Genomic DNA, 27,006 nt, shown 5'->3' with positions numbered 1-27,006 from the left:
ACATGTGAAGGACAGTGGCATCCTCAAAGCCTTGATGTCAGAGCAGAGGTGTCGCTTCAGAGAGAGAGAGAGAAGTGGACTCGAGGGAGCAGAGCGAGAGAGAGAGAGAGAAGTGGACTAGAGAGAGCAGAGCGAGAGAGAGAAGTGGACTCGAGGGAGCAGAGCGAGAGGGATGCAAGAGAGAGAGATGGAGAGAGAGGGATGGAGAGAGAGAGATGGAGAGAGAGGGTGAGCTGGACTAAGGGATAGAGGGAGGATGGGCTGGAGAGCAGGCAGGTAGGGTCGAGCAGTGGTGGTCTTGGGAAGTATCTGAGGGGTTATGCATTTCAGGGATGGCTGCTGGACAGTGCTGTGAACAGGGCTAAGGACAGCAGGGCTAATCTGGTGAGGAGAAAGGGAGGGAAGGGATGGAAGGAGAGAGAGAGAGGGAGTAATCCTGGCGGCAGGGACATAGCTTTGAATGGATGCTAATCTCTGGCTTGGGTCACTGCGCACTGTCACCTCACATCACAGCCGAGCCGGAGAGAGGGAGGAGGGAGCGAGAGAGAGGACCTACATGAGCTGGCTCACTCCCCATTGGTCACCCCCCCCCCGGCAGGGCCCACTGTCTGGTAACATCTGAACAACCACAACATCAACAATTAGAACACAGACACATGAAACACAATGATTCACAGATTATATTGAAAAAGAGACAGGCATTGCTTTACCTCCCCACATGAATGTTGATGGTTTACTATTGATAGACTGCACTCTGTGGCCTTGCCTGACCTAATAAATTGCCCCCTGTCCCTGTCCACACCCAGACTGATGGCCACTTCCAAGCGGCCTCTGAAGGTGTCCGAGGAGCGCGTGCAGATGTACCTCCAGCGGAGGAACCAGTACCTGGCCGCCGCCATTACCGACGACGATGACCACGAGCCTGAGGTGGATCCGTACGCCTTCGAGGACGGGGACGTCAAGTTTTCCTTCTCCGACAAGAAGGACAAGACAGGCGGCGAGCGCCAGCCCGGGAAGAAACACAAGGTAGGGCTAAAGTTACAACGCCATCAACTGGGGCGGCAAATCCTTTCCTCCCATCGCTGTTGCTGCTGCTGCCAACATGCCACTGTTTGTGACCGCCTTTAGTCTCAGGCAGCAGGAAGGGTTCGGTTAAGGGTCACAAGATAAGCGATCCTGAATTGTAAATGTCTCGCTAGCTGGATTCCCACCCAAATCTACTGCGCAGGAAACCAGCTCCAACTCACATTATCCCAGCAGAGGGATGCCAAAATAATTTGATGCCTCTCAAATTTCCTCCCTCTCATTTAGTTTAGTTTGTGTCTTCTCTATCTGCCCCCTCTCTCACTCTGATTCTCCTCCCCTGCCATGTGGGCTCAGGATGTTTTCTTAGTATTGTCTCTCTCTGTTTTCAAACCTAGACCACCTGTTAGCTGTGGAAACGCCCCCAGCACTAGAGAGAGAGCGGGGGGGAGTGTGTGGGTGTGGGAATGGGAATGGGAGAGGGCTGCCTGGCAGTGGCAGCCTCCCTGTTCTGCCTGTCTGCTGTCTGTGAGGCATGGAGGAGGGGGAAGGAGGCACTGTGCTGGCTGGTGCTTAAACAGGCCAAATCAACCTGGCTTACTGAAGCGTGCACGTTTAAAATAGATTTTTTGTATTTTGTTTTATTTCACAAGGGCTGCTGAGCTTTTTTTTTCTCCCTCAAGTTAGTGTCTGTGTGTCTGTGTGTGTGTGTGTGTGCGTGCGTGCGTGCGTGCGTGCGTGTGTGTGTGTGTGGTACTGTACTGTGTGTGTGCGTGCGTATGTGTGTGTGTGTGTGTGGTACTGTACTGTACTGTGTGTGTGTGTGTGTGTGTGTGTGTGTGTGTGTGTGTGTGTGTGTGTGTGTGTGTGTGTGTGTGTGTGTGTGGGGTACTGTACTGTGTGTGTGTGTGTGGTACTGTACTGTGTGTGTGTGTGGTACTGTACTGTGTGTGTGTGTGTGTGTGTGTGTGTGTGTGTGTATGTGTGTGTGTGTGTGTGTGTGTGTGTGTGTGTGTGTGTGTGTGTGTGTGTGTGGTACTGTACTGTGTGTGTGTGTGTGGTACTGTACTGTGTGTGTGTTACTGTACTGTGTGTGTGGTACTGTACTGTGTGTGTGTGTGGTACTGTACTGTGTGTGTGTGGTACTGTACTGTGTGTGTGTGTGGTACTGTACTGTGTGTGTGTGTGTGGTACTGTACTGTGTGTGTGTGTGGTACTGTACTGTGTGTGTGTGTGTGTGGTACTGTACTGTGTGTGTGGTACTGTACTGTGTGTGTGTGTGTGTGTGTGTGTGTGTGTGTGTGTGTGTGTGTGTGTGTGTGTGTGTGTGTGTGTGTGTGGTACTCTACTGTGTGTGTGTGTGTGTGTGTGTGTGTGTGTGTGTGTGTGTGTGTGTGTGTGTGTGTGTGTGTGTGTGTGTGTGTGTGTGTGTGTGTGTGGTACTCTACTGTGTGTGTGTGTGTGTGTGTGTGTGTGTGTGTGTGTGTGTGTGTGTGTGTGTGTGGTACTGTACTGTGTGTGTGTGGTACTGTGTGTGTGTGTGTGTGTGTGTGTGTGTGTGTGTGTGTGTGTGTGTGTGGTACTGTACTGTGTGTGTGTGTGTGTGTGTGTGTGGTACTGTGTGTGTGTGTGTGTGTGTGTGTGTGTGTGTGTGTGTGTGTGTGTGTGTGTGTGTGTGTGTGTGGTACTGTACTGTGTGTGTGTTACTGTACTGTGTGTGTGTGTGTGGTACTGTACTGTGTGTGTGTGTGGTACTGTACTGTGTGTGTGTGGTACTGTACTGTGTGAGTGTGTGTGTGTGTGTGTGTGTGTGTGTGTGTGGTACTGTACTGTGTGTGTGTGTGTGTGTGTGTGTGTGTGTGTGTGTGTGTGTGTGTGTGTGTGTGTGTGTGTGTGGTACTGTACTGTGTGTGTGTGTGTGGTACTGTACTGTGTGTGTGTTACTGTACTGTGTGTGTGTGTGTGGTACTGTACTGTGTGTGTGTGTGGTACTGTACTGTGTGTGTGTGGTACTGTACTGTGTGTGTGTGTGGTACTGTACTGTGTGTGTGTGTGTGGTACTGTACTGTGTGTGTGTGTGGTACTGTACTGTGTGTGTGTGTGTGTGGTACTGTACTGTGTGTGTGGTACTGTACTGTGTGTGTGTGTGTGTGTGTGTGCGTGTGTGTGTGTGTGTGTGTGTGGTACTCTACTGTGTGTGTGTGTGTGTGTGTGTGTGTGTGTGTGTGTGTGTGTGTGTGTGGTACTGTACTGTGTGTGTGGTACTGTACTGTGTGTGTGTTACTGTACTGTGTGTGTGTGTGTGGTACTGTACTGTGTGTGTGTGTGGTACTGTACTGTGTGTGTGTGGTACTGTACTGTGTGAGTGTGTGTGTGTGTGTGTGTGTGTGTGTGGTACTGTACTGTGTGTGTGTGTGTGTGTGTGTGTGTGTGTGTGTGTGGTACTGTGTGTGTGTGTGTGTGTGTGTGTGTGTGTGTGTGTGTGTGTGTGTGTGTGTGTGTGGTACTGTACTGTGTGTGTGTTACTGTACTGTGTGTGTGTGTGTGGTACTGTACTGTGTGTGTGTGTGTGTGGTACTGTACTGTGTGTGTGTGGTACTGTACTGTGTGAGTGTGTGTGTGTGTGTGTGTGTGTGTGTGGTACTGTACTGTGTGTGTGTGTGTGTGTGTGTGTGTGTGTGTGTGTGTGTGTGTGTGTGTGTGTGGTACTGTACTGTGTGTGTGTGTGTGGTACTGTACTGTGTGTGTGTTACTGTACTGTGTGTGTGTGTGTGGTACTGTACTGTGTGTGTGTGTGGTACTGTACTGTGTGTGTGTGGTACTGTACTGTGTGTGTGTGTGGTACTGTACTGTGTGTGTGTGTGTGGTACTGTACTGTGTGTGTGTGTGGTACTGTACTGTGTGTGTGTGTGTGTGTGGTACTGTACTGTGTGTGTGGTACTGTACTGTGTGTGTGTGTGTGTGTGTGCGTGTGTGTGTGTGTGTGTGTGTGGTACTCTACTGTGTGTGTGTGTGTGTGTGTGTGTGTGTGTGTGTGTGTGTGTGTGTGTGTGTGTGTGTGTGTGTGTGTGTGTGTGGTACTGTACTGTGTGTGTGTGTGTGTGTGTGTGTGTGTGTGTGTGTGTGTGTGTGTGTGTGTGTGTGTGTGTGTGTGTGTGTGTGTGGTACTGTACTGTGTGTGTGTGGTACTGTACTGTGTGTGTGTGGTACTGTACTGTGTGTGTGTGTGTGTGGTACTGTACTGTGTGTGTACTGTTACTGCTGCGCTGCTTCTGATACAGGAGGTCCCCCAGTGGCCACTATGTGCAGTGGAGCCCTTCCACAATCTGCTGATCAGTTGGGCTGTATGTGTGTTAGCTCAGCTACATCTTTCCCTCTTGGTCCTGCTTCACTCTGCATTGATGACGCTGCAAAGCGACGGCCTATGTTTTGTGCACTTTTATGTGTGTGTTCATGAGTGGGTGCGTGCCATAGACTCTTGGCATTGCCAAATTGGCTTATGTCCCATCCCGCTGAGTTGTGTGTGTGCAGGAGGTTGGCATGCTGTCAAAGCTCCAAACGTGTTCCAGTTGAACCACTAGAAACAATGTTCCCTCAAGTTTTTTCCTGCTGAACGCAAACTTGAACATTGTGAAAATTATGTTTAACTTCCGGCATGTGTTTACTGGGAACACTGAGGCTGTACCCGCTTTAAGTTACAGTTTTAACAGGGCCAAGTAGGCTAGAGTGGCTATTTGATCATAATGTAGGCCTACCAGAGTGGTCTACCATAAAAAACAATTGAGAAAATGCATCACATAACATTTGAAATGAAAATGGTAGTTCTTTCATTCAGCCTCCAGTAGCAGCCAATGTGTCGTGTTCAATGTAGGCCTACATTCCATGAGAATTTTGAAATAACATGCAGGGTTTGACATTAACCTGTTTATCCACTTATCCTTCAGACAAGGAGATGATTGAAAATGTTGTGTTGTTTGAAGCAAGAAACCACTTTACAAAATAAAATGTATTATTAATCAGACAAATTATGCTACCCTTTGCCTATTGGCTACTTAGCTCATTCAAGCCTGTTTCAAAATACAACACTGCCCCTTTAAGACATAAAAAAGCTATTTTTGCTTTTCAAAGATGGCTAGAAATGCATACGTTTTGTGCTCTTGTAGGAAGCACTCCTACATTGCTGACTACAAATGAGCTATAACTGGGCTAATAACTCACTAACTAGCAAAGGATATGAACAAATGTGCACATGTGGCTACATGCAGCTCTCGCTTTGATCTCAAAACAAGCGCATAATAATCACGACCGCTCATGCTGTAAAACAGTCCAGTTCAGAGTGAATGGTGCAAATCCATATACGGCAATGGTCTATTTGCATATAGGCCTACTGCAGCTGTGATTGGTTATGGCGCACCGATCTGTGTAGAGTATGGGCCTGAGTCGTGCCTGTCAGTGCAATAGAATCCTATTCCGATGCGCTCTGCCTACAACACAATCTCTTACATAGTTCGTTTTACATACTTAATGTAACGGCAGCCTTCCCTCTCTTCACTATAAGAGAGGGTGAAACAGGGATCGGACCAACACGCAGCGTAGCCAGTGCTCAACATGTTTAATTAAACAAAAACAGTGAACACTTACAACGAACAAAATAACAAAATGTGGCAAACCGAAACAGTCCTATCTGGTGCAGAATACAAACACAGAGACAGGAAACAACCACCCACAATCCCCAACACAAAACAAGCCACCTATATATGATTCTCAATCAGGGACAACGATTGACAGCCGTCTCTGATTGAGAACCATATTAGGCTGGACACAGAAACAGACTAACTAGACACACAACATAGAATTCCCACCCAGCTCACGTCCTGACCAACACTAAACAAGCAAAACACATAAGAACTCTGGTCAGGACGTTACACTTCAGTCTTGCATAGTTCGTTTTGTTTCGCTATGTTGCATTGAAAGTGGCTTATATTCTGTTGATTCGATCACAATTCCCAGAGTAAAGGGAAACGTTGATAGTGTTCACTCTAGAACTGGGGGCGGCAGTTAGCCTAGTGGTTAGAGCGTTGGGCTGAAAGGTTGCTACATCGAATCCCTGAGCTGACAAGGTAAAAATCTGTCGTTCTGCCCCTGAACAAGGCAGTTAACCCACTGTTCCTAGGCCGTCATTGTAAATAAGAATTTGTTCTTAACTGACTTGCCTAGTTAAATAAAGGTTAAATAAAAACTGTAAAACTCTAGAAAGTTGAGTGAAATTAAATCTCGTGCTTATCTGCGTGGGGTGATATTTCTTCTCTTCTGTGCGGCAGCCCCGGGGGAGCCCCTGCCTATGAAACAAAACAGTACACTCACTTAGCAGTGGAGCTGGGCGTACAGTAGCAGCAGAGAAAACAGGAAAGGGTAGTCTCTGGTAGAGCTGTACTGTGGGGCACCATATGAACATCACACTGACTGGCTGGTCTAAGGTCTAAACCAGTGGTTCTCAACTGGTTTTGCCTCGGGACCCAAATTCAACCAGGTTTTCTCAGGGTGACCCAATATTCACATTGCGAAAAAAAAGAATCACCAAAATGCAATCTGAAACTATTTTTAATGCTATACTGATTGTAAATGTATCAATTATACGACAAGGGAACAACATTCCCACCTTTCATTGTCACTTCTTAAATTTTGCCCATATTCGTAATGAAAAATGTTAATAAACTCTGGTTTGAGACCACAAAATCAACAAAATTATCGCTGCTAATAGCTCTATATTGAAAACACTGTGATTGAAGAGAAATTGTTCAGAGATTTAATTATTTAAAATTGTAAGTTCATTATTACTTCTACACACTTTCTAACTGGTTTAAGTCGTTTAAGTTCAGACTGGAGTATAGAATCGCTGGTCTAAACTGTGTGTTGTTCAGTGGCTGCAGGCTCCTCTACTCTGCTTTACAATGAGGTCGCCATGTCACTGCAGCATCCACATTCTTTGGATTTACAGACTGAAATGGCTGTGTTTGAGAGGCCAGGATCTTCTGAATAAGTGCCTGACCCCTTTAGATGAAATGGCCGGAGATGGGGAGAAAGAGAGAGAGAGGACTCTTTCATGCAGACAGTTTTGGAATAATAAGGGCAGTGTGACGCAAGGCTGGAACGCATCCATACAAACACAGCGTTCCAGCCAAGCGTCAGTTATTGATAAGGGGCTAGCTGGCGGCATAGGTTTTTGTTTGCTGCTTGTGCCGTTTTTCCCCTGTAGTGCAGCAGGCCTTCAAAGGAAACAGATTAAAGGTCCTTTACACAGAGAGAGAGAGAGAGCCCCTGGAGCGTAATGAAATCAATGGCTACTGGAACATGCCATTCCTTCAGCCCCAACCCCTTGTGTGTGTGTGACTCTGTATGCCTGCCATGTACACAGAGGCCCCATCATAATATATGACATTTAGCTGACGCTTTTATCCAAAATGACATACAGTCAAACATGCATACATTCTCTGAATTGGTGGCCCCAATTGGAATCGAACCCACATTCCTGGCTTTGCATGTGCCATGCTCTACCAACTGAGCCACAGAGAACCATAAGAGCACGCAGCCCAATCCCTGAGAGATATTGACGTAGTGTAGTGGCATTAGGGCTCCCTCCCTCCCCGGCCTAGGAGGCCATGGCATTTCTCACATACACTCGTAGCCTTGTCTGGAAATCTCATTAGTACAGTCAGTACAGAGACGTTTGTTCGTTCCCCTCTTTTCTCTCTTCTCTCTATTTTTTTAAAGTCTGCCAAAAATAACCTATTCTCAACTGAGACTGAGAGAGCAGAAACAGCTCTCATGAGCTGGAGGCACCTGTGTACTTTCTACATTTAGGCAAGAGATGTCCCTCTTGTTATGTGGTTTAGACTGTGTGTTTATTGTAAAAATGTATTTAAAACAGTTTCATATAGACTGTATCTGCTATAGCCTTTTATCCATTATCAATATATTTTGATTGTGTTTGATCAGCTATATCTTATTGGTTTTGTTTCTTTGCATTTGTTTTGTGCACAATATTGATCTCTCTCTTGGTCTGTCTCTCTCTCACTCTCTCTCTCTTTCTCTTTCTCTCTCTTGGTCTCTGTCTTTCTCGCTCTCTTTCTGTCTTTCTCTCTCCCTGTCTCTCAGGGGGAGGATGGAGCAGCAGGTCTGTCAGATGGTAAGGATCCTCTGTCTCTGCTGTACTGTGCAGCTCTGTGCTCTGTTAGATGACAGGGATATTACCTGGGTCCACAGCCTACCCGAGTGACAGCAGTAGCAGCCTAAGCCAGCCTTTGATGATGGTGTGAAACCATACTGTAGCTTACCACCTGTCTGTCATGGGCTTCTCTCAGCAACAGTAAATGCAGTCAATCAGTCTGAGCCATCATACTGTGGTGTATCTGTAGCTCATACCACATATGATTTGTAATGGCAAAGTCTTATCTAGATTCCTCAGGCATGTAGACGCATTAGTAGGTTTTATTCAGACTTAGTTCAGATGTGTTTTATTGGGGTGTTATAGCACGTATATATGTGTGCTAGCTATTGAATGCAGCCTCAGGAATAGGCCCACATGTAATACTGACAGCCTCTGACGTCAAGGTATATTTGGGAGCTACAGGTGGGTTACCAACCTAATCCCTGTGTGTGTTCCTTCTCCCCCCTCCGCCAGACGCAGCACGGGCAGCCGCACACGCACGCACTGCCTCCACCAGTCTGATCCATGAGACAGATTTGGCTGTGTCCATCAACGACCTGGACAACCTCTTCAACTCAGACGAGGACGAACTCACGGTCAGTACTGTGTGTGTGTGTGTGTGTGTGTGTGTGTGTGTGTGTGTGTGTGTGTGTGTGTGTGTGTGTGTGTGTGTGTGTGTGTGTGTGTGTGTGTGTGTGTGTGTGTGTGTGTGTGTGTGTGTGTGTGTGTGTGTGTGTGTGAGGGAGGAGGATGAACTTGCGGTCATTGGGGCCTGCCAGCACTACAGCCTGCCCGCTGCACTAAACCACAATAAATATCCCATTAGCTAGAGTACCGCCTGGCAAGTGTGTGTGTGCGCATCTGAGTGTGTGTGTGTGTTGGTGAGCCAGAATGTTGCGTGCATGCAGTACATCAGTGTCTATGGCTGACATGTCATCCTACAACACATTACAGTGTTATCGGCTACGTTTATACAGACACTGATTCGGATCTTTTACCCAATTATTGGCTAAATATCTACTCTGATTTGTCAAAAGCTTGTGTAAACGCGGCTTTGATTCAAAAAGGCTTTCCCCAACCCCCGCCCCAAAGGTGGATATGGATGGCTTCCAAAGGGCTCTGTTCTGACTTTGGCCCCCACAGAACAGAACAGTCACAGTCCAGCCCCCTCTGAGACTGTCTGGCACCAACAACACTGCAAGAACACACTGAGGGCTGCAATGCCACCACTGGGTTACGGCCTGCCAACAGGGTTCCCCAGCCCCTCACTGCAGGGGCTTTGTTGTTGTGGAACTAACATCACATCGATTTGTTGACTGTCACTGGTCTCGGGTTTCAGAAAATGTGTAATATTGATTTATGTTGTGTTCATTTAAATTAAACGTTATACAGTTTAGTCTCATTGAGATAAAATATATATAGAGACATGTCATTTAATTTTGTGTGTTGTTTTTGTGAATAAACTTTTGAATGTTTTGAATCTTATTTTTGCCATGTCTTTGTTTATATTCAACAGCCTGGTTCCAGACGAGCGGTGAATGGAACAGGTGATAAATTTGGCAACAAGGAACCAAAGCCAGCCACTCTGGACCCAGTATCTTGCATCAGTAAGCCTGCTTCTCCCTGCTCTCAGATCAGTCTGTTCAATCAGCTCTTAGCTCAATGCTTATGGGATAGGATACGCCTAAGCACTGATCCAAGATCAGCTTTCCCCACTTCTCAGCCTAAGTATGATGCGCTGAAAATGTGCTTGAGGCAACTCAAACCCATGTAGAAACTCATAATATAACACTTGGAAAGCAAAGCCTGTTCATACTCATTAATTCACTAATGAAGCATGAAGCTTCTTCAGTCACTAGTCTTAGCACATGTTTGCATTCCAGGATCCTTATGTATCAGGCATCTCAGTAGGAGTGCTGATCTAATATCAGGTCTCTATGTTCATAAGGCAAAAGGCAAAACTGATCATAGATCAGCACTCCTACTCAGCCCAGAGATGTTGTTTACCTATGCTGCGCCCCCTTGTGGCGATAAGAGTTCTACAGAAGTCACTGGCTGTCTGAGCGACCCTGCTCCACTCCAAACAGACAGCTCTGAGCCATGGGGCAGGAACAAGAGTCTCATTATCTACCTCTCTATGTGACTAGTGTATAGCTTTGTGTGTGAAACAAGGTGCTTGTTGCCTCAGCAGTTAGACTGTCAAACTGTTGATTGTACCTGTTGAGCCATGGCTGCCTTTGAGACTTCAGATCTTCACTTGTTGTTGTCACTGAATGAGAACCTTGATTCCTCTCTAGTCTCTAACGCCCCTCCCCCTCTTTCTTAATTTATCCCTATATTTCCCCTCTCCTCCCTCTGTCACCTCTAGGCTCGGCAGATTTGCACCAGATGTTCCCCACCCCCCCCAGCCTGGAGCAGCACATCATGGGCTACTCTCCCATGAACATGGGCAGTAAGGAGTATGGCGGCCTGGAGGTCGGACAGGGCATGACCAACCTGGACGGTACCTCGTCCCTTGGGGGATACTTCAAGATCGAGGTGGAGGAAGGCTACTGCAGCCCCAAGCCACAGGAAATCAAGGTGGGTTTGGCCCCTAATTTTCAACTTGACCCTCTATCTGACCCTGATTAGGAGTCATGGATAATTCCTCTGCATCACCTAACTGTTGCTGAACTTAGGACTGCTGGTGTTTTCTAGCCTAACCATGCCCAGGAGTTACAATAAGGATGAATGTGAAATGAAAAAGTCAATTGAAGTCATAGTACTGTAGCCTCAGTGTACATACAGCACATGGTCTAACCCCAGTGTCATACACCACCGCTCCCTGTCTCTCCCCCTCAGGACTTCTCGTTTGTGTACAAGCCAGAGCTGTGCCAGGCATTTGTGGGCTGCTCCATGTTTGCCCCCCTCAAGACCCTGCCCAGCCAGTGTCTGCCCCCCATCAAGATGCCAGACGAGTGCATCTACAGGCCCAGCTGGACCACCGCGGGCAAACAAGAGATGCTCAACCACCCCCATGTGCCTTCCATGGCCTACCTCAACAAAGACAGGTAAACATATTTCCTTCAAGTGCATAGTCCAGAAACCACTTATCTCCTCACCTGCCATTGCATTGGTGTGTGGTTGTGCATTTGAATTGTCTGATAGAGTAAATCAGTCAATCTCTATATGAACCACTCATAACCAATGTGTTTTGTCTGAATGCCTAACTGCTAGGGGCCCATCTGCTATGGGAGGGCTGTCTGTCTGCGTGGCTAACTGACTGTCTCAGGACCCTCTCCTATGCTTCTAAAGCCTGTGGAACCAATGGAGACTTTCCCAGCTGCTCCAAGGATTTTTTTACAATTCGTAATGCTCATCTGTGCAGAGGGATACTGAAGCTGCAGTGTAATTTAGACTTAGACGATACAGACACACACACAGACACACACACACACACACACACACACACACACACACACACACACACACACACACACACACACACACACACACACACACACACACACACACACTTGGGTTTATCCCCCTACCCCTTGAGGAGCCTGTTCCATTCCTCAGGCATGGCTGATTGAGAGGAGAGGAGATGAGTGTAGAAAGCATGGTGGTGATTGAAGGTGAGGATTATTAACCCTCAGTACTGAGCCTGGTCTATCAAATCAAATCAAATTGTATTAGTCACATACACATATGTAGCAGATGTAATTGTGAGGGTCGCGAAATGCTTGTCTTCCTAGCTCCAACAGTGCCGTAGTATCTAACAGTGCAGTTGTATCTAAAAACGATTCACAACGATACACACAAATCTATAAGTAAATAAATATTAGATTGAGCAATGTCGGAGTGGCTTTGACTAAAATACAGTAGAATAGAATACAGAATATACATATGAAATGAGTAAAGCAGTATGTAAACATTATTAAAGTGACTAGTGTTCCATTATTAAAGTGGCCTGTGATTCCATGTCTATGTATATAGGGCAGCAGCCTCTAAGGTGCAGGGTTGAGTAACCGTGTGGTAGCCGGCTAGTGATGGCTGTTTAACAGTGTGATGGCCTTAAGATAGAAGATGTTTTTCAGTCTCTCGGTCCCAGCTTTGATGCACCTGTACTGACCTCGCCTTCTGGATGATAGCGGGGTGAACAGGCCGTGGCTCGGGTGGTTGATGTCCTTGATTATCTTTTTGTCCTTCCTGTGACACCGGGTGCTATAGATGTCCTGGAGGGCAGGTAGTTTGCCCCCCAGTGATGCGTTGGCCAGACCGCACCACCATCTGGAGAGCCATGTGGTTGCAGGCAGTGCAGGAGAAGGTGGAAATCTTCAAGTTCCTCGGCGTACACATCACTGACGATCTGAAATGGTCCACCTCAAGAGGCTGAAGAAATTTGACTTGGCCCCTAAAACCCTAAAACAAACTTTTACAGATGCACAATTGAGAGCATCCTGTTGCGCTGTATCACTGCCTGGTACGGCAACCACTGCGGTCCCGTCGATGTGGATAGGGGCGTGCTCCCTCTGCTGTTTCCTGAAGTCCACGATCAGCTTGTTTTGTTGACGTCGAGTGAGAGGTTATTTTCTTGGCACCACTATCCCAGGGAGTTGATCATTTTCAACCATTTTACCGACCTCCTAAACAAAAACTCCCAATGAGTAGTACTGTTATTGCGGACCTTTTTCCTAGTAGTGTAATTACCATATGATGGCAATTGAGTGATTTTAAGTTCTTTTTTACAAGTAATGGCAAAACCAGGTCTGTTTCCCTAATATATGGCTGTATGATCATAGCTGTACCTCTCTGCATAATTTGGGGCATGCCTGTTTAAGGGCTTAGAGGACGGCAGGTAACCTAGTGGTTAAGCGTCTGGCCAGTATTTACATGTTTTATTTAACCTTTTATTTAACTAGGGAAGTCAGTTAAGAACAAGTTCTTATTTACAATGACGGCCTACCCCTGCCAAAGCCTCCCCTAACCCGGACGACGCTGGGCCAATTGTGCGCCGCCCTATGGGACCCCTTGTGATACAGCCCGGGATCGAACCAGGGTCTGTAGTGACACCTCTAGCACTGAGATGCAGTACCTTAGACCACTGCGCCACTCAGCAGTCCAGTAACTGAAAGGTTGCTGGTTTGAATCCCCAGGATGACTAGGTGGAGAGAAACAATCTGCCGATGTGCCTTTGAGCAAGGCACTTAACCCTAATTGCTCCTGTAAGTCGCTCTGGATAAGAACGTCGGCCAATTGATGTAAAACATTTGGACCTTGCTGTTCCTCTGTCTGGGTAGAGGGGGGTATAGATGGGGCCTCTGTTCCTTGCAAAGTGCTAAGAATGGCAGTAAAGTCCCAGGATGTCATGGGAAAGCCCTATAAGCTGGTCATGCTGTTTTTACGACCCTCACTACTTAACCTGCGCTACTGCCGTGTAAGGGCTGCATCCCAAATAGCACTCTATTTCCTTTATAGTGCACTATGGGCCCTGATCAAAGGTAGTTCACTGTATAGGGGTGGAGAGAGAGGGAGGAGGCAGGGTCCTACTGCTTTAGGTTCAGCCACGATTTGTTTCTTTCCCACACATATGTAAGTAGCCTAGGTATGACAGGCTGTGCTGTGCTCTCCTCCCTCTTTAGCTCTCATCACAGCTGCTCTCCTCCTCTCGCCAGGCCCAAAAATAGACTCTTCTCCCTCATTGAGGGGCTGCTTCAAATGGCAGCGCCTTCCGCAGTGGCATTGGGGTACCCCGATAGACAGCCAGGCAGCCACTTTTCTCTGCTTTTTTGTTAACCGTTCCCCCTCTTGACAGTTGTTGTGTCGTTTACCTCTGCTGTGTAATGGAGGTTTAGTTGATATTGTTGTGTTACTGTATCCCAAGCTCTGGTTTGTTGTGTTGTTTTGAATTAAGCTCTAGCACAGGGTTCCCCAATTGGCGACCTGCGGGACAAATTTGTCCTGCGGGTGGTTTTATTTGGCCCATCAATGTTTTGTTGTTGTTGAATTTTCATTGTTGGACATAAAAAACTGTAAAAACATCAGGAAATCAGCTCCAAGCGATTTTAATTTGGGAAATATGTTCCTAGGTATTTCCACGCATAGTAGAGAGACATGATCATAATTATACAAATGTAAGCAGTCTACAAATTATTTGTTGCGTCCCCCGACCATCCGTTCAAGAAAAAATCATCCCGCGGCTGAATCTAGTTGATGATCCCTGCTCTAGCATATTGTCCCCACAGGCTGGTTTGTGTGACTGATTCCTCTCTTCACTTCTCTCTGTCACAGTAACATCCCCAGTGTGGGCAGTGCCATGGACCAGGACTACAGCCAGAGCTACACACCCCAGACCCATACGCCCTTCATGTCCAACAGTGCCCCCCCCAGCAACAGTGGCACGGCCATCCTGCCCTCCCCGGCCACCCCGCGCTTCTCCGCCCCCACACCACGCACTCCCCGTACCCCACGCACCCCCAGAGGGCCCGCCAGTGTCCAGGGTTCGCTCAAGTACGAGAACTCAGACCTCTACTCGCCTGCCTCTACCCCCTCCACCTGTCGACCTCTCAACTCAGTGGAACCTGCCACCGTGCCCTCCATCCCCGAGGCCCACAGCCTCTACGTCACCCTCATCCTCTCTGAGTCCGTCATGAACCTCTTCAAGGACTGCAACTTCGACAGCTGCTGCATCTGCGTGTGCAACATGAACATCAAGGGGGCCGACGTGGGTGTGTACCTGAGCGACCCCACGGGAGAGGCCCAGTACCCCTGCACCTGCGGCTTCAGCGCAGTCGTCAACCGCCGCTACGGCAACAGCTCGGGCCTATTCCTGGAGGATGAGCTGGACATCATCGGACGCGACTCGGACGTCAGCCGCGAGGCGGAGAAGCGCTTCGAGGCGCTGCGGCAACACTCGCTGAAGAGGACAGGGGGAGGAGGAGGGGGGAGGGGAGAGAGGGTACCAGACGAACTGATCTTACTGCTACAGGACCAGTGCACCAACCCCTTCTCACCCATGGCTGGGATGGAGCCTGACAGCCTGGCAGCGCGTGGGGCCGGGGGTTGTCCAGTGCCGGCCTGTGTGAGGGTGGAGGAGAGGGACTACCACAGTGACTGCTACATGGCCCTGGAGCACGGCCGCCAGTTCATGGACAACATGTCAGGAGGCAAGGTGGACGAGGCCCTGGTCAAGAGCACCTGTCTACACCGCTGGTCCAAACAAAATGGTAAGAAAAACACAATTTTGTTGTTCTAACCATCATTAAAATCCATGTCTGATACATTGATACCTTGTTCTTTGCATTTGGCCCTTTAGAGCTTCAGTTGGCTAGCATAACTAACCAACAGAAACCAGTCTGTTCATTTTTCCTGCCAGTTAGCGGTATGTTGATATTTCTAGTTATATTTCTCTCCTCCTTCTCCTCTCCCCAGCGGTGGACATCAGTGCTCTGTGCTCTCAGGACGTTTTGCGGGTGCTGCTCTCCCTCCAGCCTGTACTCCAGGATGCCATCCAGAAGAAGAGGACGGTGCGCTCCTGGGGCGTTCAGGGACCCCTCACCTGGCAGCAGTTCCACAAGATGGCTGGACGGGGCTCCTACGGTAAGCCACCAGGGACTAAATTCTCAGAGAGCTAAAAACTCACATAGGCAGATACGGTACAGCTCAGTAGTCATATCAGTCACACTGCTCTAGTCCAGATGTCAGCTCAGTGGGGAAGCTGCCACTGCTGCTGTGATGGGTTCACTTTGGGCTTTCAATCCTTCTCTGAGAGGTGACGGGTGGCACGCTGGCTTGTTTAAGTAATTACTCACTATCTTCCCTCTGTTCCTCTCCTCCTCTTCACCTTCTCTTATACCCCCCCCCCCCCCCCCCCCCACTCTCCACTCCTCACTCCTGCCCCCCTACTCATCTCTTCACCTTCACTTCTCTCTCCTGCCTGTCTCTTCCTGCATCCTTCCTTCTCCTCCCCCTCCCTCCTTCTTCCCTCCATCAGGCACAGATGAGTCTCCTGAGCCCCTGCCCATCCCTACCTTCCTGGTGGGTTATGAGTATGACTTTGTGGTGCTGTCGCCCTTCGGCCTGCCCTACTGGGAGAAGCTGCTGCTGGACCCCTTCGGCTCTCACAGGGACGTGGGCTATCTGGTGGTCTGTCCCGACAACGAGGCCCTGCTCCAGGGGGCCAAGAACTTCTTCAGGGACCTCACCGCCGTCTACGAAGTAAGGCTGGAGAACGTTACAACGTTAACGTCCATTTACCATGCAAGAGATGGGGCATCTTTGGACAGCTGAAGCAAGACATTTTTCTTCAGGGAAATTTTTATTTTTCATGAAAATGACCATAGGAGTTGGGAGTTAAGAGGCTATGACCATAGGAGTTGGGAGTTAAGAGGATATGACCATAGGAGTTGGGAGTTAAGAGGATATGACCATAGGAGTTGGGAGTTAAGAGGATATGACCATAGGAGTTGGGAGTTAAGAGGATATGACCATAGGAGTTGGGAGTTAAGAGGATATGACCATAGGAGTTGGGAGTTAAGAGGCTATGACCATAGGAGTTGGGAGTTAAGAGGATATGACCATAGGAGTTGGGAGTTAAGAGGATATGACCATAGGAGTTGGGAGTTAAGAGGATATGACCATAGGAGTTGGGAGTTAAGAGGATATGACCATAGGAGTTGGGAGTTAAGAGGATATGACCATAGGAGTTGGGAGTTAAGAGGATATGACCATAGGAGCTGGGAGTTAAGAGGATATGACCATAGGAGTTGGGAGTTAAGAGGATATGACCATAGGAGTTGGGAATTAAGAGGATATGACATCTTGGGAAGTGAATTGAAATATCAGTGTGAAAAATAGAAAAACTCCTAATTGAAAACAAAGGGCACTTTTCAATTATTGAAAGAAATGGAATTGACCCATACCTTGCTAGAGGCATCCCAGCCTACTGTACGTATTGATGACAGAAAAAATAGCCTGTCTCCTTCAGTTCTGTACCATTCCTTATTGGACTGTCTACCTCGACATAAATTCACTCAAGTTGTTCCTGTTGTCTAAGCATTCCGCCATCCCTCCTCGCTTTCCCTCCCTCCTTCTTCTCCTTCCATCCCTTCCCCCACTCCATGTGCCCTGCAGTCATGTCGTCTGGGCCAACACCGCCCCATCTCAAAAGACCACCCGGACGGCATCGTGAGAGTGGGTGGAGCGGCCGCCAAGAAGCTGGCAGAGCAGCCTGTCAGCGATTGGTTCCTCAAGGCTGCCAGCGGCAACAGCGACGCCTTCGCCAAGCTCAAGCTTTACGCTCAAGTCTGCCGCTACGACCTTGGTAGGTTCCAATGACTACACGGTTGGGGATTCGGTCGGCGTCGGACCTTTCGGTACCTCCCATGCCCATATTGCCAAGAACATGGTTTTACAACATGGTTTCTATTTTTCTTTATATATATATTGGTTTCTAAAGTCTAATGCTAGGTCGTTCACATAGCTTATGAATGAGATTGTGTTAAATGTTGTTTGACTACTGTTAACCTGTGCTTTCTGCTCCTGTCTCTCTCCTCAGCTCCATACCTCGCCGCGCAGCCTTTACACAGCTCCCTCCTCGCACAGCCCACACCCCCTCCTGCATCCAGCCAATCCTCATCCATGCAATCCTCCGGCTCCTCCTCCACCACCTCGACCGGCCCCCAAAACTCAGCGACCCCCGGAGGCCCCTCCCTCCCCAACAGCAGTGGCAGCGTGCCTAGCAACAGCACGGGTGTAGCCAACAGTGCCAACAGCGCGGCATCATCAGGGAGCCTGCCCAGCAGCGGGATGCAGTCTGCCAAGCCCAGCTCTTTCCCTCCCTTTGGGACCATGGGCTTGCAGAACCAGAGCCTGGATGGTGGCACCCAGGGAGGGCAGCTGGGACAGCAGGCTGGTTCCCAGAACACAGGACTCCCCGGGGGGGACTCAGCCAGCCAGGCCCAGGCACCCACTGAACCCCTAGAGAGGTAGCTACAACACCAGGGTCTGCATTCACTCATATGTTCACACACCACACACACACACACACACAAACACACACACACACACACACACACACACACACACACACACACACACACACACACACACACACACACACACACACACACACACACACACACAGTGCCTGGAGGGAAACCCCCTTCCTCGTCCTAACTCCCCTCTCGCTCTTGTCCCCCTCTCCAGCACCATGGAGCGAGAGAAGGTGGGTGTGCCGACGGACGGAGAGTCTCACGCCATCACATATCCCCCGGCCATCGTGGTGTACATCGTGGACCCCTTCACCTATGAGGAGCCTGAGGCGGGGTCCAGTGTGTGGACCCTGGGCCTGCTGCGCTGCTACCTGGAGATGCTCCAGTTCCTCCCACCACACATCCGCAACGCTGTCTCTGTACAGGTAACCTCAACACAAGTCTGTGTGTGTTGATGAAATAATGTGTCTGGCATTGTCAAGAAGTGTCCGTTTATTTAGAATAAACTATCACTAACAGTTGCTAAGACTTTGCTTTACTGCTAAAGATGTCAGATGGGACAATCAGTATGAAAGAAGACAGAACAGGGCGCTGTATGTAATGTACAGTAGTTTTATTAGCGTTGTATGCTGACCTGCTGGTATCCACCTCTCAGATCATCCCGTGCCAGTACCTGCTCCAGCCGGTGAGGAGCGAGGAGCGTCATATCTATGCTCAACACCTCAAGTCCCTGGCCTTCTCAGTGTTCTCCCAGTGCAGACGGCCCCTCCCCGGATCCACCAACGTCAAGTCACTAACCGGCTTTGGCCCTGGCCTGGCCATCGACACTGCACTGAAGAGCCCAGAGGTACACAAATCATCACTGACCAACATTATCCTGACATGTTCCTAACTAATATGCAGCTCCTACACCAGAGATGGGCATGTCTGGACCACAGGGACAGCTTTGTCTGAATCAGTGATTTGATTTAGAGCGGGGAAACCAGGTGTAGGAAAGCATCGACTTGAATGGATGAATGAAATGGCAGGGAGAGCAGTAAACCAGCGGACACCACCTCCTCTGAGAACCAGGGTTGCCCAACCCCGTCATAGCCTGACCCTCCCCTCTGCTCCTCAGCCCTCTGCTCCTCAGCCCTCTGCTCCTTAGCCCTCTGCTCTCCAGCCCTCTGCTCCTCAGCCCTCTGCTCTCCAGCCCTCTGCTCCTCAGCCCTCTGCTCCTCAGCCCTGGCCATGTGTAGTGTGCCAGCAAGAGAGGGAGCACTGAGCTGGAGAGAGGGTTATACTAACCCCTTTAGTCCTGTAACAAGACCAGTCGAACTTATAACCCTCTTCCTTCTCCACAGTTTTCTTTCCATTATCTGCTTGGCTAGCTCCCTGAGACCTCCCTAATGGATTCCAGGCTGCAGGTTTAGACAGGGAGAGGCCCTAGACTGGCACCCAATCCTATTTAGCTCTCCCAGGCCAGCCAGCCACTCACCCACCAGCCACTACATTGCATTTCCCCCTGTACACAGTGGAGTGGAGTGGGTACTAGAGACAAACGCTGAGCTACTTAGCTAGCTGGATACATGTCATCTCTTCAGGGATTTGGGTGAGGAGAGGGGACAACTGTAGTGACACTTTTGGAATGTTGGCTCAGCCGACTAACCAATTCAGTGATTCTCATACGTCTTTCTAGTCCTGGAGTAGATAGATTTAAGTCCTGGATTGTGTCCAGGAGGGCACAATGTACCCAACCGTGTTGCAATGGAAAACAAAAAGATATCATAGTTATTTGACAAATTTAAGTAGTACCTCCCAGTTTCAAAACATGTTATACCTAATAAACACGACCCTTGTATAACCACTAACCCCTAACCTTTGACCCCTCTCTCTCTCGTCGCCCAACAGAGACCAGAGTGTTTGCGGCTATACACACCTCCCTTCATCCTGGCGCCGACCAAGGACAAGCAGACGGAGCTGGGGGAGACATTTGGGGAGGCCTCTCAAAAGTACAACGTGCTGTTTGTGGGCTACTGCCTGTCCCACGACCAGCGCTGGCTCCTGGCCACCTGTACCGACCTGTACGGAGAGCTGCTGGAGACCTGCATCATCAGCATCGACGTGCCCAACAGGTGGGACCACCCGACAGCACACACCATCATCATCCTCACCACCATCTAGAGTCAGCAAACCTCGAGCAGAGCAGAGCATTACAAATGGCAGGCTATTGCAGCTAGCAGTTTTTTTTCCCTTAATGCATTGAGTTTTTCGTTTTTTACGATATACCAGGTAATGATGAAAACTGTCTAATAATGAAGTGTAGTAATGAATATTGCAAGGTCAACAATCTACAACTTTCCTTGCAACCTGGCAACTCTAGTGATGTGTAGTAATAAGTGTTGTGTTAAATGTTCATCTGTCGTTTCAGTGTGTGACAGAATGTGTGTGTGTGTGTGTGTTTTTGTTTCGCCATAGAGCGCGGAGGAAAAAAGGCTCTGCCCGGAGGTCGGGCCTGCAGAAGCTGTGGGATTGGTGCTTGGGGCTGGTGCAGATGACATCAGTGCCATGGAGGGTGGTGATTGGTCGACTGGGCAGAATGGGACATGGCGAGTTGAAAGGTGAGGTGGAGCCTTCTATTTTACTGTTATACGTTTATTTTCTTGCGTTTATTGTGTCTTACTCGTTCACTCACTCGTCTCTCTTTCTCTTCCCCTCTCTCTCTTTCCTTTCTGCCTCGGTCCCAGACTGGAGTATTCTGTTGAGCAGGAGGAACCTGCAGTCTCTGAGTCGCCGTCTCAAGGAGGCGTGTCGTATGTGTGGCATCTCTGCCTCCGACACTCCCAGCATCCTTAGCGCTTGCCTAGTCGCCATGGAGCCTCAGGGCTCCTTTGTCATCATGCCAGGTACTACGTTCTCCTGCCCTTTGTGTGTGTGTGTCTGATGGATGATGGCAGCCTATCATAATGCATGTCGCTCCCTGTTGTTATCAGATTGATGGGTCTGAGGACAGTGCTTCTCTCAGCCATAAACCACTGGTTCTCAGTCATAAACCACTTGTTCTCAAACTCCATTGATTTCTGTGTGATGTGATGGAGACTGGCATGGACCATTGATACTGTGGGTGTATAATATGGGTCTACTGCTGTATATGAGGAGGGGCTAGACTGGTCCGTCCGGACCAGTGGTTTTGGTTAAAGGAGATGGATGTCTCCTCTCCCAGGACTTGGCTTTGACCCAGACATTGTGAGTTATACTCCACAGATCCAATGATAATTATAAAATACAATAGAGCACTGGACTGAATAATAATGGCCAGTTGAAAGATCGAGGTTGCTTTTATTGGCACCACTTACATTTTTGCTGCATTAATTAAGTGTTGTTACTAATTAATTGACTGATTAATGCATGATAGCTATAGCAGATGTCACCCGTTTCCATTTGTATGTATACTGTATGCGTTCAATGTAGATTCAATGAAGATGAACGTATTGTTAACCTGACTTCCTCTTTCTCTCCAGACTCTGTGTCGACAGGCTCAGTGTTTGGCCGCAGCACCACTCTGAACATGCAGACGTCCCAGCTGAGCACTCCTCAGGACACATCCTGTACCCACATCCTGGTGTTCCCCACCTCAGCCTTTGTCCAGGTGGCTAGCTCCAACTACACTACTGACACCAACATAGATATCGCCTTCAACCCCATCCCCGGTGAGTCTACTGTACCTCTGCTCCTCCCTCTGGCCTCACCTCTCAACTCTCAACTTGGACCTTACCTTTTTTTTTTTTTTTTTTTTTAAACCTTATTGAAAATAATTGATTTAGTCCATTGGAAAGAAGTAGTTTTTTGAGTTTCTCTCCTCTTCTCCTCTCCTCCTCTGTCCAGATGGGTCGGACGCCATTGGGATCTTTGACCTGCTGGACCAGGAGAACGACCTGGTGGACCCCGACATCATCAATATCCTGCCCGCCTCGCCCACCACCTCGCCCGTACACTCCCCCGGCGGCCACTACCACCAGGGGGGAGACGGCAGCAAGGTAGGCCCACCACACCACAACATGTCTCACCTGTATAGACTATAAGAGGTACTCTAGTACAGACTTTATTGAGGAAAAAACTTTAACTTAAAGGTGCAATCTGTCACATGGATGACGCAGGAGAGACGAAGCAGGTAAAACATTTAATATAGAACGGACATGGAACGAGACGATAACAGCGTCAGCAAACAGATAACACAGACAAAAAACAATCAGTGCAGCAGCAGGGAACAGAGCTGGGGAACTGACAAATATAGGGGAGGAAATAAACAGATGATGAGTGAGTCCAGGTGAGTCCAATGTCGCTGATGCGCGTGACGAGGGAAGGCAGGTGTGCGTAATAGATGATAAGAGTGAGTGATGCAGGGCAGCCTGGCGCCCTCAAGCGCCAGGGGGGTAAGAGCGGGAGCAGAAGTGACACAATCTGCAGTTGCTACATCCATTTTCATACTTTTAAATGAATGAAATATACCCATTGATTATTGAAGAATATAACTTATAAGTGCCTCATGAGCTTAGTTTAGATGTCATACCACATCAGAATAATAAATAAGCTAGTTTCACTTCTTTGTAAACAGAGTAATTCAAACTATTTTTACATTGTATCAACACAAAACATGGTTAAAACTATAATTATGCATATATTATGTATGGTCAGTTCTTGCATCCATAGCTCATATGTCTATGAATTTGAGCGTTACATTTCTCCAGCCCTCAGCTTTAAACCAAAACAGTGGCAGCTTACCGCTTTGTTATTGTTTCAATGGCAGATTGCCCCTTTAAGTTGAACACAAAGATGACATTTAAGTAAAGTAATTTAATAAAGTAGATTTGGCCTGGATTGATAATGCTAGTGCTACTTAGTTTTCTTGAACAGTTGTTCTGTAATTTATGAAAAACCAAAAAGCCTTTTACAGTGTACATTATTACACGCCAGAGATGAACTCATCCTCCTCCTCTTCCCTTCCAGGGCCAGAGTACAGACCGGATGGAGTCCCACGATGAAGCTCCTAACATCCTGCAGCAGCCCCTGGCCCTGGGCTACTTTGTGTCCACAGCCAAAGCCGGCCCACTGCCTGACTGGTTCTGGTCAGCCTGCCCTCAAGCTCAGAACCAGTGTCCCCTTTTCCTCAAGGTAAACCTGTCAGACATCTGCACTCATACTCCTGGGCCCATATTCATATTGTCTCAGAGTATGAGTGCTGATCTAGGATCAACATTCTTGTAGTCTGAGACTATGAATACGGGCCCTGGATTATAATATGTCTTCTGATCTAATGCCACTTTGAAGTCATTGTTAATAGTCATTTTTAAAATAATTGTTTTTGACTGACAAGTATTCACTTGCTCCAGATATCAGTGATTGACTGACTTTTGTTTGCTCTGTTATTACTGTGTGAATGGTTTAGCTAGGCCTGTCACTGACTTCTTTTGTGTCTTGTCTTTCCCCAGGCCTCTCTGCATCTCCACGTGTCTTCAGTGCAATCAGATGAACTGCTGCACAGCAAACACTCCCACCCACTCGACTCCAATCAGACCTCAGACGTACTCAGGTAAACATTGGGGATGGGCATGAGTAATCAAGTAATTCAAATCAAATCAAATGTTATTTGTCACATTCACCAAATACAACAGTGAAAAACTTACTTACAAGCCCTAACCAACAATGCAGTTTAAACAAAATAATAAATACATACCCCCCAAAAATATGAATAAGAAATAAAAATAACTAATAATTAAAGAGCAGCTGTAAAATAACAATAGCGAGGCTATATACAGGGGGTACCGGTACAGAGTCAATGTTCGGGGGCACCGGTTAGTCGAGGTAATTGAGGTAATATGTATATGTAGGTAGAGTTATTAAAGTGACTATGCATAGATAATAACAGAGTAGCAGCCATGTAAAGGTGGGGGGGGGGGGCAATGCAAATAGTCTGGGTAGCCATTTGACGAGATGTTCAGGAGTCTTATGGCTTGGGGGTAGAAGCTGTTTAGGCCTGTTGGACCTAGACTTGGCTCTCCGGTACAGCTTGTCATGCGGTAGCAGAGAAAAAAGTCTATGACTAGGGAGGCTGGAGTCTTTAACAATTTTTAGGGCCTTCCTCTGACACCGCCTGGTATAGAGGTCCTGGATGGCAGGAAGCTTGGCCCCAGTGATGTACTGGGCCGTACGCACTACCCTCTGTAGTGCCTTGCGGTCGGAGGCTGAGCAGTTGCCATACCAGGCAGTGATGCAACCAGTCAGGATGCTCTCGATGGTGCAGCTGTAGAACCTTTTGAGGATCTGAGGACCCATGCCAAATCTTTTCAGTCTCCTGAGGGAGAATAAGTTTTGTCGTGCCCTCTTCACGACTGTCTTGGTGTGCTTGGACCATGTTAGTTTGTTGGGGATGTGGACACCAAGGAACTTGAAGCGCTCAACCTGCTCCACTACAGCCCCGTCGATGAGAATGGGGGCGTGCACGGTCCTCCTTTTCCTGTAGTCCACAATCATCTCCTTTGTCTTGATCACGTTGAGGGAGAGATTGTTGTCCTGGCACCACACGGCCAGGTCTCTGACCTCCTTCTTTAGGCTGCCTCGTCGTTGTCGGTGATCAGGCCTACCACTGTTGTCATCGGCAAATCTAATGATGGTTTTGGGAGTCGTGCCTGGCTGTGCAGTCATGAGTGAACAGGGAGTACAGGAGGGGACTGAGCACGCACCCCTGAGGGGCCCCCGTGTTGAGGATCAGCATGGTGGATGTGTTATTACCTACTCTTACCACCTGGGGGCGGCCCGTCAGGAAGTCCAGAATCCAGTTGCAGAGGGAGGTGGTTAGTCCCAGAGTCCTTCGCTTAGTTATGAGCTTTGAGGGCACTATGGTGTTGAACACAGCTGTAGTCAATGAATAGCATTCTCACTTAGGTGTTCCTTTTGTCCAGGTGGGAAAGGGCAGTGTGTAGTGTAATAGAGATTGCATCATCTGTGGATCTGTTAGGGCGGAATACTTGAGTACTCGAACGGACGTCAAAGCTCCATCGTTAACCAGAGATTTAAACAAATTCAAATACTGTAAAACTATTTGGTGGAATGTGCTTTGTGGCTGCCCGAACAGGCAAGGGAAATTTTGTCTTGAAGACAACATTCATTTGTTTTGACTCTAGTGTCCATTTGTACATGTGTATTTGCGGGGCACAACAAAAAAGAAACCAAGCCAAGCATCGCACTGTTCTTCTCCCTAAATGTCCTTTCCCCTCCGTATCTCATTCACTCAATTGCGTTCCCGACCGCTACCTCTACACACACATACTGAGTGCACACACCAGCTCCCGTTAGGCCTACAGAAATAAATGCCTAAAAAACGTGTCTAACTGATGGGATACACAAGCTATATTCTTTGCCAAATGATGACACATTCAAAATGGACTGGTTGATTGACGTAGGAAAATATGTGTCCAATCAACAAGCTGCAGTTTTGGAATAATTGCGTCCCGTCTATTTTCCGCTTAAGTTACTTTGTGAACTGCTAGTGCCATTTAGAATAGGTTAGCCTAGGCTGTAACCCTCCTGAACATAGACAGATTCCACACTGAAAAAATGCAAAAACATTTGTTTTTAAAAGACAAAGAGCGTATTTTCATCAGAATCCTTAAGTATATGCCTATTCACCAAACAAATGTCCTGGTCATAATTCATTACCATGCAGTTTTCAATTTGGAATTGTTCATAAAAAAAAATATTCCAAAGAACAGTCAGAATAAACTAAATTCAATGTCTGTATATCTAGTTTTGGTTGAAAAAACGTGCTAAATTGAGTCCCGTTTCAAATTATCACTCTTTGAGAACAACTAACTGTTCCAGGCATGAGATGTGCATCACTTTGCACTGGCAACTTTTTTCAGTATGGAAAAATGTTCAGTTCTATTTTATTCTGTTATATTACGTCATGTTTTTTTATACTATAAAATAGGTGTGTCTCCCCTGTGATAAGGGTTCTGGAAATAAGAGTGTATTGTCTACAAAATGAACAAAAGAAAGCTATGCCATTGCACAGCAATAGGCTCCTTCTACGAGCAAGCGCCACTGCTGAGGTTACTGCCTTTTTGAAGATTGTGTTCCACGATATAATGTAACCAGTTGAAATTATGGTTTCAATAAAATTATCTTAAATGGCACTTTCTTTTCTATTGACTGAATATACACTGAGTATACAAAACATTAGGAACACCTTCCAAATATTGAGTTGCACCCACTTTTCCCCTCAGAACAGCCTCAATTCGTCGGGTATGGGCTCTACAAGGTGTCGAAAGCGTTTCACAGAGATGCTGGCCCATGTTGACTCCAATGCTTCCCACATTTGTGTCAAGTTGGCTGGATGTCCTTTGTGTGGTAGACCATTCTTGATACACACAGGAAACTGCTGAGCATGAAAAACCCAGCAGCGTTGCAGTTCTTGACACACTCAAACTGGTGCACCCGATACCTACTACCATACCCCGTTCAAAGGCACTTAGTGTAAATCTTTTGCCTTGCCCATTCACCCTCTGAATGGCACACATACACAATCTAAGTCTTAGCTTTTACCTGGATTCACCTGGTCAGTCTATGTCATGGAAAGAGCAGACGTTCCTAATGTTTTGTACACTCAGTGAATATGAGCCAATTTAGTCATTAGGATTTGTTATACATAATGGTTATGATAAATTAATCATTGTTGCTATCTGATGGCATATAGATAAATGTGCACTTACTGTATGTTTTTCCAGCACGAACCTTGTGTTCTAAAAATATGTGTTTTTCCATTTG

At 47.7% G+C, this 27,006-nt stretch overlaps 1 protein-coding gene across 1 annotated transcript in view; it reads left to right on the top strand.

Annotated features, from left to right (window-relative positions):
- Window positions 1-27,006, top strand: part of med13a (mediator complex subunit 13a) — a 125,070-nt gene that overhangs the window by 96,429 nt on the left and 1,635 nt on the right. Inside the window, exons 10-29 of the mRNA XM_038990169.1 lie at window positions 807-1,026; window positions 8,179-8,209; window positions 8,705-8,826; window positions 9,747-9,837; window positions 10,599-10,810; window positions 11,072-11,280; window positions 14,504-15,438; window positions 15,644-15,811; window positions 16,206-16,429; window positions 17,345-17,534; window positions 17,769-18,198; window positions 18,419-18,629; window positions 18,860-19,051; window positions 20,095-20,318; window positions 20,662-20,804; window positions 20,931-21,089; window positions 21,705-21,893; window positions 22,069-22,220; window positions 23,191-23,355; window positions 23,673-23,773. Of these exons, the coding sequence (XP_038846097.1) occupies window positions 807-1,026; window positions 8,179-8,209; window positions 8,705-8,826; window positions 9,747-9,837; window positions 10,599-10,810; window positions 11,072-11,280; window positions 14,504-15,438; window positions 15,644-15,811; window positions 16,206-16,429; window positions 17,345-17,534; window positions 17,769-18,198; window positions 18,419-18,629; window positions 18,860-19,051; window positions 20,095-20,318; window positions 20,662-20,804; window positions 20,931-21,089; window positions 21,705-21,893; window positions 22,069-22,220; window positions 23,191-23,355; window positions 23,673-23,773 (4,368 nt within the window). The remainder of the gene's footprint in view (window positions 1-806; window positions 1,027-8,178; window positions 8,210-8,704; window positions 8,827-9,746; window positions 9,838-10,598; window positions 10,811-11,071; window positions 11,281-14,503; window positions 15,439-15,643; window positions 15,812-16,205; window positions 16,430-17,344; window positions 17,535-17,768; window positions 18,199-18,418; window positions 18,630-18,859; window positions 19,052-20,094; window positions 20,319-20,661; window positions 20,805-20,930; window positions 21,090-21,704; window positions 21,894-22,068; window positions 22,221-23,190; window positions 23,356-23,672; window positions 23,774-27,006) is intronic.

The sequence above is a fragment of the Salvelinus namaycush genome, chromosome 3, assembly GCF_016432855.1.
Source record: "Salvelinus namaycush isolate Seneca chromosome 3, SaNama_1.0, whole genome shotgun sequence".
NCBI classification, from domain to species: Eukaryota; Metazoa; Chordata; class Actinopteri; order Salmoniformes; family Salmonidae; genus Salvelinus; species Salvelinus namaycush.
This window is presented reverse-complemented; position numbering and strand designations above follow the sequence as displayed.